Raw genomic sequence first — 17,241 nt, 5'->3', positions numbered from 1 at the left:
ATATACCAGTTATTTCTTCCTCTGAAAAAGACTAATATAACCAACTGCCAACAGGGAGAGCTGCTCCTTTATAACCAGAGGGTGATTGTGTTATTCGAGCACAAAGCTTTAGTTGTTACAACACTGTTGGTCAATATCACCCACGAACGAATCAGCCTGGCTTCCCGTAACCACGCAGAACTGATTGAACGCCAGGGATGGGCTTGGGCACAGAACACATGGTAGACACGAAGGAAGAGTGATCTCACCATCCTGGGGTAACGTTCCTTGGCTTCTACTCACTCACTCTGGTCCCTCTTAGAAGAGGCGGGACCTCAGCCTTTAACCTTCATACCCTCCACGGTTCTTTCTCAGACTTCTCGGAAACATCAGCTCACATGTGATGGAAACCAAGTCTCCTGATGTTCTCTTGCTCTACGCTTTGCGCCAAGGGTCCTGCCGAGGCCCTTTAGCCCGAGTCCCCTGTGAGGTCGCCCTCTGCAGTGCAGGCTTCCACCCCGTTCCACCCCCATAGGCTCCTATTCCCTTGGTCACTGTGGCTCTTTGGAGGCAATTTAGTAAGGTGGACAGAAGCAGATGAGGAGGGCTGGCTTTTGATTGCATTTCAGCTCTTTTTTTATTTTTTTAATTTTAAATTTTTTTGCGGTAAGCGGGCCTCTCACTGTTGGGGCCTCTCCCGTTGAGGAGCACAGGCTCCGGACGCGCAGGCTCAGCGGCCATGGCTCACGGGCCCAGCCGCTCCGCAGCATGTGGGATCTTCCCGGACCGGGGCACGAACCCATGTCCCCTGCATTGGCAGGCGGACTCTCAACCGCTGCGCCACCAGGGAAGCCCCCCTCAGCCCTTTTTTTAGGTAGGTGACTTTGCATAGCTACCGTCAGTGGATTTATGGTATCATCATTTTTAGGATGCTCTTGGAATGAGAAAAAAAATGTGCTTGCCGTGGACCAGGCTGCCCCTTTTGATTGTTTGGGTGAGACAATGCTTTGTTGTCGGGGGTGTCCTGTGCACTGATGCTCGGAAGCACAATGCACTAGATGCCGGTAGGCTCCCCGGGTGGGGAAACCAAAATGTCTCCAGAGGCTACCAAACGGCCCTGGAGGGCAAAACTGCCCCTAGTTGAGAACCACGGTTTTAAGAACTATGGATACAGTATTAGGATTCTCCAGAGGAACAGACCAATAGCATGCATGTATATAAAGAGGTTTATTACAAGGAATTGGCTCATCGGATTTGGAGGCCGGCAAGTACTCAATCTGCAGAGTGGGCTAGCAGACTGGAGACCCAGGAGAGCCGATGTTCCGCTTTGAGTTCGAAGGCCGTCTGCTGTAGAATCCGTGAGAACGATGTTACAGATGAAGTCTGAAGGCACTTTGCTGGAGAATTGTCTTGCTCGGGGGAGGCTGGTCTTTTTGTTCTGTTCAGGCCTTCAACTGATTAGATGAGACCCACTCAATTCTGAAGAACAATTTGCTGTACTCAAAATCCACCAATTTAAATGTTAATCTCACTAGAAATCTCCCTCCCTGAAACACCCAGAATAATGTTTGACCAAACATCTGAGCGCCTTGTGGCCCAGCCAAGTTGACACATAAAATTAACCATCACAGATACATAGCTGTGAAGACACTTAAAGTCACTGCCTCCGGAAGCTCACATTCTAGGCAGTGACCCAGACAGTAAACAAGTGTTTTAGTTATCTGTCACTGGGTAACAAATCACCCCAAACTCTGTGGCATAAAACAGCAACAATTTTATTATGTGCGTGTATTCCTTAGGTCCCAAATTCCAACAGGGCATAGATGGGATGGCTTGTCTCTGCTCTTCAATGCCTGGGACTTAGTGGGACTCAGTCACTGGGAGTGACTCAGCTGGCTGGAGGCTGGAACATCTGGAGCCTTCTTCAATCGTGTGTCTGGAACCTGGACTGAGATGACTCGAGCTGGGTCTCCTGGGACTGTCAACAGAGCACACACAGGAAGCGCTCCATGTGACTTGGGCTTCTCCCAGCATGACAGCTGGGTTCCACAAGGGAACACTCTGGAAGGAAGGCCTGGAGAATGGGTGTTCAAAGAGACCAGGCTGAAGCTCAAGGCTTCTTACAACGACCTCCCCTCAAAAGTCATGCAGTGTCACCTCTACCACAGGCCTAGCTGACATCACCACTTGGCTGCTTTGTATTTCTCAATGACTAAAATTTATCTTTATGAACTATTTCCTGAGCGTCTGGGAGCGCATACCTTGGGTCTGCTGATATTATTTTCTCAGAATTTTAAATCACCAAGGAAACCATATTTTCGGTAGGAATGCTTAGGAAAGTAAAATCCAACGTGTTTATATCCTTCCTTTCCCCTTCAGAGAAAATCCTTTCATTTGGTTCTGGTTTTCTGCTCTCCTGAGAGAGGAAGGGATTAGAGTGAAGTTTATACCTTGAAGTTGGTGAGTTACAGCTGCATACAGACAGCTTTATCCAATAAAGAAGCTAGGACTGGTTATCTAGATGAGAGAAGAAAATGAAATAGGGTCCCAGTTAATTCAAGACAACCAATTGCCTTGGCCTTTGATACTGTAGTAAGTGATCACATAATTGTGGCAGAGAACACAGAAGTGGCAGCTTGAAATAAAACTTCAACTGACATACTTTTAAAAGCAATATGGCGGCTGTGAGCTTGCCACAGAATTAGGAGGAGAGCTGGAAGTCTTCCCCTTGGAAAGCTGGCCCGCAGCTGAAAAACAGTGGCTAGTTCTTTCTTCCTCAGCTATTCCTCTGTTCCAATTTAATATGAAATGATAATTGCTTCTTTTTCATGGGTGGGGAGAACAGCCAGTGGGAAACAGAGTAAGGGTCCCTCAACCCCAAGCTATGGTAACCTCAGTCCATGGTAATCCCAAGCCATGGTTTGTTTCCCTTTACAGAATGTATCCTTTCTTTCCCACCAACATCAGTGATGGAGAAGAGATCATGCTTATGTAACAGTTAACAGCTAACCAACCAAAGGAGCTAAAGGACCATTCCCTCTGTGCTGGGAAGAGCATGAGTAGAGTTGCCACTGCCAGGTAACCAGGTGGAAAGCAACACTCTGATATTTGAGCTTTCTGTAGAGACAAATAAATTAGGAAAAGATTTAAAAGGGTCTTCAACCCGGAGGAATGGATAAGGAAGATGAGGTACATATATACAGTGGAGTATTAGCCATAAAAAAGAACAAAATAATGCTATTTGCAGCCAGAGTAAGCCAGGGTCTCACACATCACTGACAAACACAGACCATAGGGAAGGACTGTAAGAAAAGCTGGAATAATGCCAGGTGCCGACCACCAGCCTCTCCTCCTGGAACAGCTCTGCTATCTTGGTTTCCTATAAAGCAGTCTCCTCAAACTGTAACTCGCACAGGAGTCAACTTGGGGATCTTGTTTAACTGCAAATACTGTTTCAGAGGTGCTGGGATGAACCCAAATTCTGCATTCTAACAAGCTCCTGGGGACCCTGCTGGTCCTCGGATGCACTGGGAGAAGTGAGTTATAGAGTTCCCAGGTGAACCCTGAGTGAGTCAGGTGTGACAAGAGGGAGAGACAGGGAGAGAACAGGCGAGAGAGAGAAGCACGCTCTCTCCTGCAGGTTACACACACAGAGAACACAGGAAGCAACATATGTTCTTTGTTCATTCATTATGGTACTTGGTCCAATTCCCCAGCATTCAGAGTGATGACAGCTTCCCTTCTGGACTTATTTAGGCAGCTGGCATTCTCTACACATGAGTCTGGACCCAGAGCAATACCAGCTGTGAGTAAGCCCAGGGGAGGAAGTGGAACTCGAAGACTCCAGGAGTTCTAACCTCCCCTGTTAGCTGGGCACCCGGCTGGCCCCCCTGCAGCTTTTCCTACCTTCTTCTCACCCAATCCATCTTCCACGGAGGAACGATAATTGTCTCTGAATCATGCTCAACCTGAACGTCAAGGGTATGCTGGAAAGCTTAGGTGATTGAAGCAGAAATATTGAGAAAGTGCTGAAAACCAGACTTCCTGATGGAAGCTAGTGGTTTGAGTCTGATTTCTTTACCCCTTTGAAAGATGTCCCTGATCCAGAAGCTTCCTCGATGTTCCTTATGTTTGTGTGTGAGACGGAAGGTGTAGGTGATGGAGGGCATCCTGGACAAACCAGAGGCAAATAGCACTAAGGAAAAACTATGGTTTGGCCTCACGAAGAGAGCTGGAATTAAGAGTCACTCTCAGCTGGAGCAGTTTCATCTTTATTTCCTTTGCCAGAAACTGCGTGCGGCATGACGCAGTGTGGGTGTCCTCAGAGGTGCTACCTAGCTTTGCATGTTTCCTGACGGACGCAGCGCTCCTGCCAGCACCTAGGCACCAGGGTGGGGAGTGTCGGTGGGAGGAGTAAGCAGGTTTCACTTCCTTGCTGGTTGGAGACTCAGCTACAGCTGGTTTCTCTCTCAGCGGGGAGGGGAGGGCGTGAGGGGCAATAGAACGTGTCTCTCTCTGCCTCCTACCCAGAGCGCCTCGCAGGGGCTTAGCGGACGCGAGGGGTGCGAATGGGCAGAGAAGAATCTCTAGAAGGGAACATGAGCACCCAGGATCCTTCAGATCTGTGGAGCAGGTCGGACGGAGACGCTGAGCTGCTCCAGGACTTGGGGTAAGAGGGCAGTTCCCTTTTCCAAGCGCTTATTGGGTGAACCTTAACCCCTCAGCCCTACGCAAACGCTCATCTTGATGAATGATGATCTTTAGCACTCTTTCTCTCTGACACCCCAATCTTCTCCCCTTTCCACTTTACTCATCTGTGTCTGTTGGGGCCCAATTCCATGGTGACAGTATGGATTACCTTTCCAGATGTGAAAACAAGTAGGTGGAGAAAATGGGACAAAAAAATCAAATGCTGGACATTCTTTGAGATGAGGGACAGACTTGGGCTGTCGTCGCGGTTGTTGCTGGGTTTCCTTGTTATTGATCTGGTCTATGAATAAATGTGCTATAAAAAGTTCTGAGCTCCAAGCTACTGACAGTAAGAGGGCTGTGCTGCTGGTGAGATAAACAGAAAGCCTAGACCCTACAGTAAGGGAGAGGGACTTTTTCAAAAGAGAAAGAACGAGGAAGTGTCTGCAGCAGTGTCCCATATGTGTTTCTTTCTCCTGACACTGCATTTGTGAGCTCTTGTATGCGTGCATGTCTGTAAGGACAACTTTGAGCCTTTTAAGTACTAACAAGTCAGGAAGAAGATAAACACTCTGCCCCAGACAGGTTACACATTTAGGTAGGAAGAGGCACTGTAGTCCTGTCTTTAAGAAGGGACCAGGTGAAACAAATCATCAGGATACTTAATAAGAAGCAAATGTTACACAAGGGAGGGGTAGGGGATTTCCTACAGAAACTGCTCCTTTCCCCTGAAGCACCAGGAATAGCCTGGTGAGGCTGATTTTGACACCTGTGATTCCCAAGAGGCAAGACCTGCACCTGTTGTCTCACTAAAGAGCTCTAATCTTCACAAACACTCAAGGGCAGAGGAGCTGCAATCATCTCCATCTTACAAAGGAAGAAAACAAGCACCAAAGGGATTGAATAACTTGCCTGTGGTCACACATCAGTTACAAGTCAGGATTCCAATCTGCCAAGTCTATGTCCTTAATCAGAGAAAAACTAAAGTAGGGATGAAATCTCTCTGCATCAAGACTACAGAGGTTGTATTTTGGGGTGTTGTAAGCGTTCTCAATAAGTCCTGTCTTTAGATTTTAAACTTGAGGTCTCAGAATTGAACTTTACCTTCATAAGGTAAATCAAACGTAACAGCTAGACTTTTCAGTAAACTCCCCTTATGGGGAGTCAGAGCTCCAGGACACCTCTAGCCTTCTAGACCAAATCCCCAAACTGCAGAGGTAAAATGTTCCCTGAGCATCCAAAATGGGTGTCACAAAGTCCAGGCACTAAAGCTGGACCCTGGGCTCTCACTTAGATCCGTATGAAGTTATTAAACTATCAGTCTTTATATGTTTGGTTATATGGATTCCCAGCCCATGATCGGTAGGAAGCCACAGAGGAGAAGAGAGACAAAGGAAATATTCAGCTCTGGTCCTTTAATTCAACAATCTTTGAGCCTAGGCTCTGCGCTTGAGTACCCTTGACACTCACTTGGATGACAAAGATGAGCTAAACACTGTCTCTTCTCCCCACCTTACTGTCCGTAGCAGGAAGCAACCTTAGGTAAAACCCACTAGGAAACAGAACTGTGTCTTCCCACCATGTGCAGAGATGGACATTCAGTACAACCCAGGAACACCCCAAAAAGGTGCTTTTATGTCCATACTTCACTATTTCAGAAAGTCTGGAAATGTCGTAAACATTGGAAGACGGTTTCTGTAACAACAGGCAAGTTACAGTGGTCTAGGGAAATTGCTCTACGATTGCGGTTCTTAACCTTGACTTGTGCACTAGAATTACCCAAGGAGTTTTTAAAAATTCCTGCCCAGGCTACACACCAGACAAATGACATCAGTATCTTGGGGGTGAGCGTTTTCTTTTTAAACTTTCCAAGTGATTTCAGAGCAAGACCAAGGTTGAGAATCACTGCATAGAATAGAAATCCATCAGAAGCACTGAGTAAATGTGCCCTTATTTGTTGGATACGTACCTGAATCTTAAAGCCATTAATAAACATTGACATTTCGTCTGTGGGTTTGGGAGCATTTTGTTTAACAATTTTATTGAAGTATATTTTATAGATCATAGAGCTCACTCATTTCCAGTGTACAATTCAGTAACCTGTAGTGCCTTTAAAGAGCGGTACAACCATCACCATAAATCAGTTTTGGAACATTTTCATCCCCCCAGTAAGAAACCTCAGAAGCATTTTTTTTTAATATACTCAGTGGTGTGTTAATAAACCACCTGGGTGAGGGATAGCCCTGATTCAAGAGTCTGCCTGTTTCCCCGGTATAAATACTCCAATCACAGGCATTTTCAAGCTGCCAAGGGTTTAACAACAAGATTACAAAATTCCTGAGAATTTAATAATGGACTTGAGTTAGTACTTGTGCCTCTAGGACAATCCTGATATACCTCTCATAGGTCATAAGATCTGAGAAAACTTGAAAATGACCTGTTGCCTCTGGCAGAATTCTGAATAAAATGAAACTTCTTCTTTGAGCCTCTAGGCTACTGGTTAGGTATAATCTACCCCCAAACTTCTAATTAATTCAGTTTTTAAAATGCTCCTTAAAAACAAAATGATTTAAAGCAGTTGATAGATAAAAAGTGGCTAGTTTTAATGCCTTCATTTTGAAATCATTTTTAATAGGTTATCTGAGTAGTTAGGTAGGTTCTTACATTTGTATTTTTGATAGATACAAACAGACAAGGTGGTGGTTAAATTAAAGAGATGGCATACATCTTTGTTCTTTGGTCCCATTTTTCTTCAGGTTCTGGCATCTGTAAGCTCTGCAAATTAAACCCTGCATTGTAGCACATCCATCTCCTGCCTTTCTAGGACACACACGACTTGCTCAGAAGACATTCTTTCTAAAGTACCTAAATCAAGCAACTCAGATGCATTTCTGTATCTCATTTGCAGAGTATCAGTCTAAAAATACTTATTTTCCTTCATCCTAAACATATTAATGCATCCAGAAGCAAAGGGGAAATAACACAATTTGTAATGGTTGCTCAGCTTCACTTACACGTTGGCCGAATGGGATGGGGGAGGGAGGGGCAAAGGCTGTGGACAATGGTCAGTGAGAAGCAGGAGGTGGACTGGGAACAGAGGGCAGGCTGTGTGTGGCTTCCAAAATGAAGCAACGGGGCTGTGAAACAAATAGTGAATATTTGAGGCACCGCCTAAGGAACAAACTAGGATAGAATTGCTAATCAGTCAACAGTTTATGATTCCAGCAATTCTTTGACTATAACAAAGGTTCCTACAAAACAATGTAGTTTTGTATGTAACTACAAACTATATAACTACAGACACAAAAGGGATACTGTGAAATAAAAATATTTTAGCATATTTTTAAATATTCAAATTATCTAGTCAGACATATTCCTTCAAGCAAGAAATATAATAAATGTTCCCTTTTTAATATATTTTCCTGTCTCAAATTTTATAAGGAAGTGTCTGTGTTTGGCTGTGCTGTCAGAGTCAAGAAAGTAGATTCTAAGCTCTGGATATTTAAGTAAATTAATTAAAAACTCTCTAATTTCTCTGCTGCTTCCCATATAAGAGAAGGTTAGAGCAGATCAGGGATCAGCAAACTTTTTTTTTTTTGTCAGAGGCCAGGTAATAAATATTTTAGGCTTTGCAGGCTTTATGATTTCTGCTTCAGCTATTCACATCTGTCATTGTCATGCAAAAACAGCCATAGATAACACAGAAACAGATGACTGTGACGGTGTTCAAACAAAATATTATTTAAGGACGCTGAAATTTGAATTTCATACAATTGTCATGAGTCATAAAATATTCTTCTTCTTTTTTCCCCCTAACCACTTAAAAACGTAAAACCATGCTTAGCTCACCGTCTACACCAAAACGTGTACCCTGGTAGGAACTGGCCCTCACATGGTGGTTTGCTGACGACCCAGAGAATAAGTAACAATAACCAAAGCGAGTTCTTATGAAGAGGCAGACATTTTGCATACAGGAGCTCTGGCCTTCAAAAGGTATCTACGTTCCAGCTTTACACATGAGGAGACTCATTAGCAGAGAAATCAAGCTGCCTGGAGTCCCAGAGAATCTGGGTCCCAAGGCCGTGCTTATTCCACCAAACCAGGTTGCCCTCCTGTTGTGAGGGTCACTGGCCGGCACCAGGTCGTTCACAGAGTCTGGCCTTCACAATAACAACATCCATACAGTATGATTATACTCATCTTGTAGATGCAGAAGGTGACTTCAGATCAGTCAAGCGAACTGTCCAGGTCACAGACCTCATAGGTGGTGCCCTGAGAGTGCCTAGGCACGTACTCCAGAGCTGACTCTCTCTCCACCGATGGAAGAAGGTACACCTTCTAAGAACGGCAATTTAGTAAGGGTTGGATGCTCACCATGTGCCAGGCACTATTTTAAGCCTTTTGCTTGTATGACTTATTAAATTCACACATCACTGCCAGGTAGATACTACCACCAGTGACATTTCTGCTCACAAATGAGAAAAATGAAGGACAGAGCTTTTATCACATGCTCAAGATGACACGCTCGTAAACCTTCAAATCCAGGAGTTTGGCTCCAGAGCCCACATGCTTCTCCACTAACACAACTTCCTGCTTATTATATCAGCATTGTTAGTGCTAGTGAGAACTGAGAGAAGAAAACGTTCTGTGATTACTACCACCAACACATTTTTGTACTAAAAGACATTATTCTTTCACATTCTTCACATAACAGACATGCATACAAATCCAGAGCAATATCCTAATTCCTCAGAACTTGTTTGAATTGTGTGTAGATTCCTTTCTTTGGGGCTAGGCAAATCGATTAGGCTAAGAAAAGCATAGTAAATTCAAAGCTTTAAAGGAAGCTGTTTACAGAGCTGATACCAAGTAGAGCAAAAAAGCTTGTTCCTCTTCTGGGCACAATTCTGTAATCTTGGACTCTAAAAATGGAAGGTGATTCTCTTGTGGCTGAGCGAGAGTATGTAGCTACTGTACAGTTTGATCTTGCTTGGACTCAAGCAAATTTCCTCTTTAGTTGTTGTGTTTCTGTTCCTCTATGGGTAACGGTGACTTCCTTCTACTTACATGTGGAAATCTGGCCACACACGTTCTCCACATCGAGTTGGGTCACTTTGTTTCATTCATTCTCTTTTCCATTTATTCATAGACCCATCTGTTGAATGATGACATTATGCAAGGCAGTGTGGAGGTTACTGACAGTAAGAAGAAGTGGCTGTCCCCTCAAGGAGTTTATAGTGCAGAGGACAGAGAATGCACAAGTGGGTGGAGTTAGAATGCAGGATAGAGGGACTGAGGGTCATTTCTGTGTCTACATAAAGAACACAGCAGATGGCAAGAAAGAAGATCATTGGATGTGGAGAAGATGGCCTTGGAACCCGTAGGATTTTTGTCAGTTGAAGGCAGAGAAGACGACATTTTCTAAAGAGAAAATGGCATGAATAAAGCAGTAAAAGTGGCAAAACACATGAATATTCAGAAAATAAAAAGTGTCCACATGGACTCAGACCCTCCCAGTCCCTGGGACCCAGCAGTTACTCATCGTTCAGTCTTGTTCTGGTCTTTACCTCTCCGAGTGCCCACCTTCAGTTACATTCTATGAGAAAGCTTCCACCTGGCTTTCCTCTTCTAGTTTCTAGTGTCATAACCATACACTTAGCCTGTTGGTTTTTTTTTTTTTTTTTTTAAGCCTGGGTTAATTTCTTGCTCCTACCAACTCCTCTCAATGATCGTGTCAACTAGGATAAATTCCTAGTCTGAGCCCCCATGCTCTGGCTCCTCCTCCCTGAGGTGGACCTGTCTGAACCCAACCACAGCTCACGTAGCCAAGTCTTGGCTGTCACTCGGTCACCTACAGATTCCCTGTGGTCCTGCTTCCCCGACTACTAGTGCCTGCTCCCGTTATCTGTTGTTAGACTTTCTTTGCTCAAAAATATTAAAATTTTAAAAAGCCTAAGGGCAACAATTTAATTTGTTTTGATAAAAGTATAGCTATGTAAGAGAATGTTGCTTTTTAGAGACACATGCTGAATTACTTAAGATTAAAGTGCTATGATATTTGTAACTTACTTTTAAAACATTCATCCAAAAATATATGAAGGAAATCTGGCAAAAAGTTAAAAATTATTCCACCTAAAATATGGGTATTATTTAAATGTGGGTATTATTTATACTCAGTTTTCTACTTTCTTGTATATTTGGAATTATTTATAATAAGCACTTTAAAATAATAATAAAACGTATTAATTATTGAAAATTTGGTGAATAAAGAAAAGCACCAAAAATGTCAGCCCTGTACCACCACCCAAAATGACATATTGCTCAACTTCTCTCCAGTCTTTAAAAAATATTTTTCTGTAAACACATACACACACACACACACACACACACACACGCACGTAGATTGAATTGCGCTCGTACCATGCCTATAATTTTGCTCTTACTTTCTGGTAGCATACATTTTCATCATCTGCTTCTTGTTCTTTCTCAAAGCAGGTTCTGGGTCTGGTCTTTCCCAGACTATCCTGTTTCCCTGTATTAAAATTTGAATATTTAGATTGATCCAAATTCCAGAAGGCCTTAAATAGATTGAGTTTGGACTTTGGTCAAACGTCATTTGACAATATGTAATCATTGAATGTTTATAGGAATGTGGAACTACATAGTCATCGTGGGTTTTTTTTAAAGTAGATTAATCTGGTAGTTGAGCATGATCAATAGTAATGAGTTCAGAGACAATAAAACTAATGAGTGAGAGAGTTTACAGACTGGTATATAAGAAACTAGAGCGAGGACCTGGGAATAGTAAGGAAGGAACAGGGGTGGAAGCCAGTAATTCTACTGAGCTAAAAACATAAGTGATTCACATCCAAATAAGAATGAGTTCTGCTTTTGTATAGTTTTTCAAAATGGCATCAAAGAAGTTTTGAAAATCTTAATGGCATGAAATTCTTCTAATTCATCCATTGTTTGCTTTCTCATTGTAAATATCTAAAGTTGCCTGGGTCTCATGTGATTGCTCGTACGATTCTGACTCCCCACCAGTTGAGTCTATACTTTGGGTTAATTCTCTATATAATCTTAGAATCATTTTCTAGATGTCAGTCCTAAAGCCCTAAGAGGTTTGGCCACCTGATCTAGGCTGAGCACAGTACACTCTTTTTGACAGTGATCTCCTTAGGAGCAGGGCAGTAGGTTACTCATATTTGGCTATTCCGTCCAAGCTCAGCACTTGACAAAGAGCAGATGTCTAAATATCTGAATTGTCTCAAGTTGGGTCAAGGCCAAGACCAGAACTCAAGGTCCCTGACTTCAGCCCACCACACCAACACTGGTGATGTACTTGTATTTATTACCCTCAGACTCACTCAGTCCTCTTAACAAAAGTTTTTACTGCTGGGACAAATTGACATTGGTTAGAGGCAGCATCTGAACAATGGAATAGACAGGGGATAACTAATGAAACAAAGATCTTTTTTTTACATCCCCCAAAGTTTGGGACTTTTTCCTAGAGTTATAGCTTCCTGAAAGTAACCTTCTCTGTCTCCTGTCCCAACCCACAATGGTAGGTTGTCAATGGCAACTATGTATCAGTCCAAAGACAATTACCCTGAAGCAGCATTTTATGATGTATATAGGATGCAAGAGTAACCACAGTAAGTGCAGAGTCAAGCTTGATTCCACTCCGAGATGAGCCCTCCTGAGAGAGCCTCTGGTTTGGGATCTCTGCCCAGGCATTCAAGTCCCCCTCAAGCTCTTATCCATGAAATAGTTTTTCTAGTCAGTCTCTGAGCTTTGGTTCCCAGTCCAAATCAAACATTCCCTGAGCCCCAACCTCTGGAGGAGCAATGATGCTCTTTTGGTTTTACAGCCATTCATGTACTGTGCAGGCTGACCTGGGGACTGGAGAGGACCTCTGCTGGAATGAGATGCAATTTGCCTCCCACCCCCCATCTCCCCATCCGTGACTCTGCCCTCGGGTCTCTCATGTCTCTGACAGCCCTGGGTGCATTGACCCATGTCATGCTCTGTGGGTCTGTATCTTTCTCTCACTTTGGTTTCTCTGCCTCTGTCTTCTGGACCACTCTGATTGGGTCTCTATTTGTGTTCCCTAGGTCACTGTCCCTAGGTGCTCCTGGCTATCTACATGAGCCACTGTGCCTTTCTCTTGTCTCTAGGTCTTTATATCTCTCTTTCTACAGCTTTTGACTTATGTATCTCTCACTCTTTGTGCCCATCTGTGTCTCTGGATCTCTGAGTCTCTCTCTTTCTGTGTTTCTATCTCTCAGAACTTCTTACCTCATTCATCAGGCTCCTTCAAGAACAAGTTTATCCTGTTTCCAACTCCCACAGAATTATAAAACCCCTTCAGTCTTGTTTCCCTGTAGCTGAGCCTTGACTCCCGCAAAAAAACACTTGGGGCCCCAACTTTAGTTCATTGTTTGACCAAATACTCACATACTCTGCCTCTGTCATCACTCAGGTATGCTTCCTAAAGCCTGGGGCAGCTGGCCTCACCATTTAGCTCTGCTATTAGCATTTGTAAATGTGGACATTTAGAATGGTAATGTGGAAAGCCTCAGACAAGCTGGTTCCATCACGGAAACCTCCTGATTGGAAAGACTATGGTCTTTCTTCAGCCTCCCCTATGTATCACACTACAATACATAGAACTTGCAAAATTGTTGCAAAGCCTCTCCTTGGTTCTCTCCTTGGTCAGGGTCCATTTGCTATGATCAATGGAAAGGTAAGCCCACATTTGTGAACAGGGGACTTAACATGTTTATGTGGTCAACACCACGTTGTCACATAATATACGCACGGCCTGACTATAATACAAATTGCCGCACTGATAGTTTTTGAGCTAAATAAGACATTTCCTTTTCCTTAATCCATGATTTCTCATGGCTTAAAGAGTCAAGGGCTTCATGTTTTCATGAAGTCAAAGTGTCTAGCACCAACACTGTGAACAAATGTACACAAAGGCAATCAGCAGTCAAGCAAATCCCATGGAGTGACTCAAGTGCTGAGGACACATGAGCCCAAGTTAAAATTGCTTAGATTGCGATTGCCCAATAGATTCATTTTTTATTCCATCATCATTGTGTTAGCTGGATTCTGAGGCCAAGCACAGACCTAGCAAGCAAGAAGACAGATCAATGAGCTATGCTGTCCATGGCCTTAAGAAAAGCTCTGTTATCCATGGCATCATAGGTTATGCATTTGCCATCTTTGGTCTAGAGAGTTCAGAAAGTGTGTCAGCATCATTCAAAAGTGAGAATAGGGGCTTCCCTGGTGGCGCAGTGGTTGGGAGTCCGCCTGCCGATGCAGGGGACGCGAGTTCGTGCCCCGGTCCGGGAGGATCCCACATGCCGTGGAGTGGCTGGGCCCGTGAGCCATGGCCGCTGAGCCTGTACGTCCGGAGCCTGTGCTCTGCAGTGGGAGAGGCCACAACAGTGAGAGGCCCGCGTACCGCAAAAAAAAAAAAAAAAAAAAAGTGAGAATAAGTTTGAAAATGAAAAAAAAAGTGAAAATTCTCCAAAGAAGAGAGCTTTTGTTGGCTGTTCAACTCCAACACCTGTTAGCTCTTTTTACACAATTAGGAATTTCTATTATTGCTTTGGGTTGAAATGTATGTCCTCTTTATAAGCCTGAAGGGACAGAATCTAGGTTCTATGTCACTTCTCTTTGCCAGGAAGGGGAAAAATATGTCATTAAATATGTGAATAATCTGTAAACATGGGTTACTAAGAAATTTTCTCCCCAAGATGTATGTAATGTAAACATGTTTTCACATGCAAGACTGATTTCTGTGCCCACTTGTTCTTCCATTCTTGTTTTGCATTACTCCTCAACATAGACCCTCTGTTCCAGGTAGGCATTGTGTTTCCTGTATACACCATGCATATGTCAACCTCAGTGCCTTTGCTTATGCTACTGCTCCAGTTGGAATGCTTTTTTCTCTCACACTTGATGAATTCTATATCTGTTCTTCAAGTTCCAACTCATGGTATTCTTCCTCCATGAAGTTTTCCCTGATCATTTCATCCCCTCACGGGCTCCTCCTTCTATACCATTTACTGTCCCCATCACTAAGATGGCAGCTATTTGGGGATTTTTTTGATGAAATTTGCCACAGATCCTTCTCTTTTCCTCTAAGTACTTTTTCCCTAAGTACTGTAAACTCCTTAGTACATTCTTAGCTCTCTTTGTCCTGCTTTTAGATACCACACTCTGTACACTCAAACCATCAAGGTTATTGAAATGAGTTAAAGTTTTTAGGACCAAGAGTTCTTCAGCTCCATGCTTCTCAAATGCTAACCTGCATAGCAATCATGTGGGGCTCTTGATAAAAACAGATTATAATTCAGCAGGTCTAGGAGGCCTGCAAATGTGAATTCCTAACAAAATCTCAGGGTACTGAGTGGAAAGGCTTCGCGTTGTTTTTCAAACACTAGGTACAACCCAAGAGTGTTCTTAAAGTTAATTTAGTGGGTCACAATATTTGTTAAAAAGAAATAGAAAAGAATATAGTAAATAGTGTTTAGAAGAATAGTGTTGTTTCCTATAACACTTTTTGGTTTTTTATGTACATTTATAATGTAAGTGTGTGTGTGTGTGTGTGTGTGTGTGTGTGTGTGTGTGTGGAGAGAGAGAGAGAGCCAAAAGAGAGGGAGGCAAAATATATTTTATACTATGGGCCAATTCGAAAAGTTTGAAAGCCTCTCCTTTAAAGGACAGAGCAGAATGAGATATAAACGTGTATCAGCAAATTAAGACAATGAAACCGATTGTGATAAGAAACTGTGAAGGCTCCAATAGGCCGGGGCAATTTCCCAGAAGGTTCTAACACAAAGGGCACGGGAATGAGAGAAGAGGCAGAACTGAGGACCAGCTTTCTGGATCAAGCCCGACTGCCTTCTCTGTGGTTGATCTTATTTCCTGTATCTTACTGAGAGGCAGCTATGAAAATTCTTTAGTGAGTGGGTGTTTCCTGATTTGTTACTGTATCATGGGAGGGATAAGGCCACTGTTTCCTTCAAGGCCAGCTGTGGGTTTGATAATCTCATAAACCCAGTACAAATATTCTTTGGAAGCTTGATGAGCCTCTGCTGACTATTAGCCTTGAGACTTATTTATGATGATGTGTGGACCTTGGGAGAAAAGGAAAATACAACATTGCTTCGAAAATGCTGTTATAAAGAGTAATTTCTTGCTCTTTTTTACTTCTTCAGAGAAAATGAGACAAGAAGGCTCTTTTTTTTTTTTTAAGTATCAGGAGAATGAACCCTATCCCAAATAGCAGAGAAGTCATATTCCCAACATGCAGCACAGTGTCCAGCATATTCATAATATGTTGTATAAATAGTAAAGTTTTTACCTTGTTCTCTTCTGTAAAAGTTAAAGACTCATATAAGAAGTTTATTAAAAAAGTCAGTGTTCCAACATGAAAATAAGAGAGTTTTCCTACCAAGTGTTATTATTAGTCACCTTGGCAGATGAGAAAGACAGAGGTTGCTACTCGTGTGGTGTCACATAGCGAACGCGTCAGAAGTCATTGGAGCAGAAGGACTCATCACTAAGGAAAAGAGTGGAGACAAAGGCCAGCTCTCATCTCGCAAAATTTTCACTGATACTGCATGGGTGTTTGTGACCCAAGTTAGCTGCTTATTAGCATTCCTTTTCACTTGGCAGTTCCCAGGAGCAAAAAGGTTTCTTATTGCACTTAATTCTAAAAACATCATCGTTCTAATGCAGCTGTGGGAGAAGTGGCAGAGCCTCAGAGGAAGATGACTTGCTTGGGGGTTTTAATCAACAGCAGGTCTAGCGTGAATCAGCAGCATGATGCAACTGTCAAGAAACGAATGCAATCTTGGGTTGCCTTACAGCGTACCTGGCAGCCAGAAGGGGGAGATCCTGTGGGGCTTCGTTTTGCACGTCAGATCTTACCTTGAAGATAGATTTTGAAAATTTAGAAGGTATTCAGAGGATAAGTTCTCTGGGTGATCAAGGCACTGAAAATCTATTGTAAAAGGAGAAGTTGAAGACGATGGAAGCAAAAGAGAGAACATTCTAAATGCTTCTAACTATTTGTATAAGTATCATCTATATAACTCCAAGAAGTAGCTCTGAGACCATCTGTTGAAACCTCATTAGGGTCTCATTAGGGTTTAGACTTTATTCACACACTGTACAAAAATTAGAAATATAAACCAAGCTGCTGGTTGTGATTTTCTCTGCGATGAGGGATTATATGTGGCTTTTATTTACTAAGTTAAACACTTTTAATTATTTGATTTTTAAAAAAATAAAAAGCAGACATGACTTTTATAATCACCAGAAGTGAGAGAGTGAAGCCAATGAAGCTTCAGCTTCAGGTCCTCTGCCTTGCACAGACCCTAGTGATGTAGTTAAAATAAATGTAGTCAACTCAAAGAATATTTAAGATTAGTCCCTGAACATTACAATTTTAAACACCCTGAAATCTTACAGCTCATTTATGAAAGAAATTTGATAGAAGTTCTCAAATTTTCCAACGGTCCTAAAAACTTCATTAGCAATATCACATCGTGA

At 42.8% G+C, this 17,241-nt stretch overlaps 1 protein-coding gene across 2 annotated transcripts in view; it reads left to right on the top strand.

Annotated features, from left to right (window-relative positions):
• Window positions 1-3,880: 3,880 nt before the first annotated feature.
• DAPP1 (dual adaptor of phosphotyrosine and 3-phosphoinositides 1) overlaps window positions 3,881-17,241 on the top strand; it is a 67,285-nt gene continuing 53,924 nt past the window's right edge. Inside the window, exons 1-2 of one of the 2 annotated variants that reach the window (XM_082602841.1) lie at window positions 3,881-3,960; window positions 4,510-4,648. In XM_082602841.1, coding sequence (XP_082458967.1) covers window positions 4,548-4,648 — 101 coding nt within the window. In that variant the 5' untranslated portion in view covers window positions 3,881-3,960; window positions 4,510-4,547. Of the gene's footprint in view, window positions 3,961-4,431; window positions 4,649-17,241 lie in introns of those variants that run through there. The other variant, XM_082602840.1, reaches the window with a different exon arrangement.

The sequence above is a fragment of the Mesoplodon mirus genome, assembly GCF_964341445.2.
Source record: "Mesoplodon mirus genome assembly, chromosome: 2".
Taxonomy (NCBI): Eukaryota; Metazoa; Chordata; class Mammalia; order Artiodactyla; family Ziphiidae; genus Mesoplodon; species Mesoplodon mirus.
The sequence above is the reverse complement of the archived record's forward strand: the minus strand, read 5'-3'. Positions and strand labels throughout refer to the sequence as shown.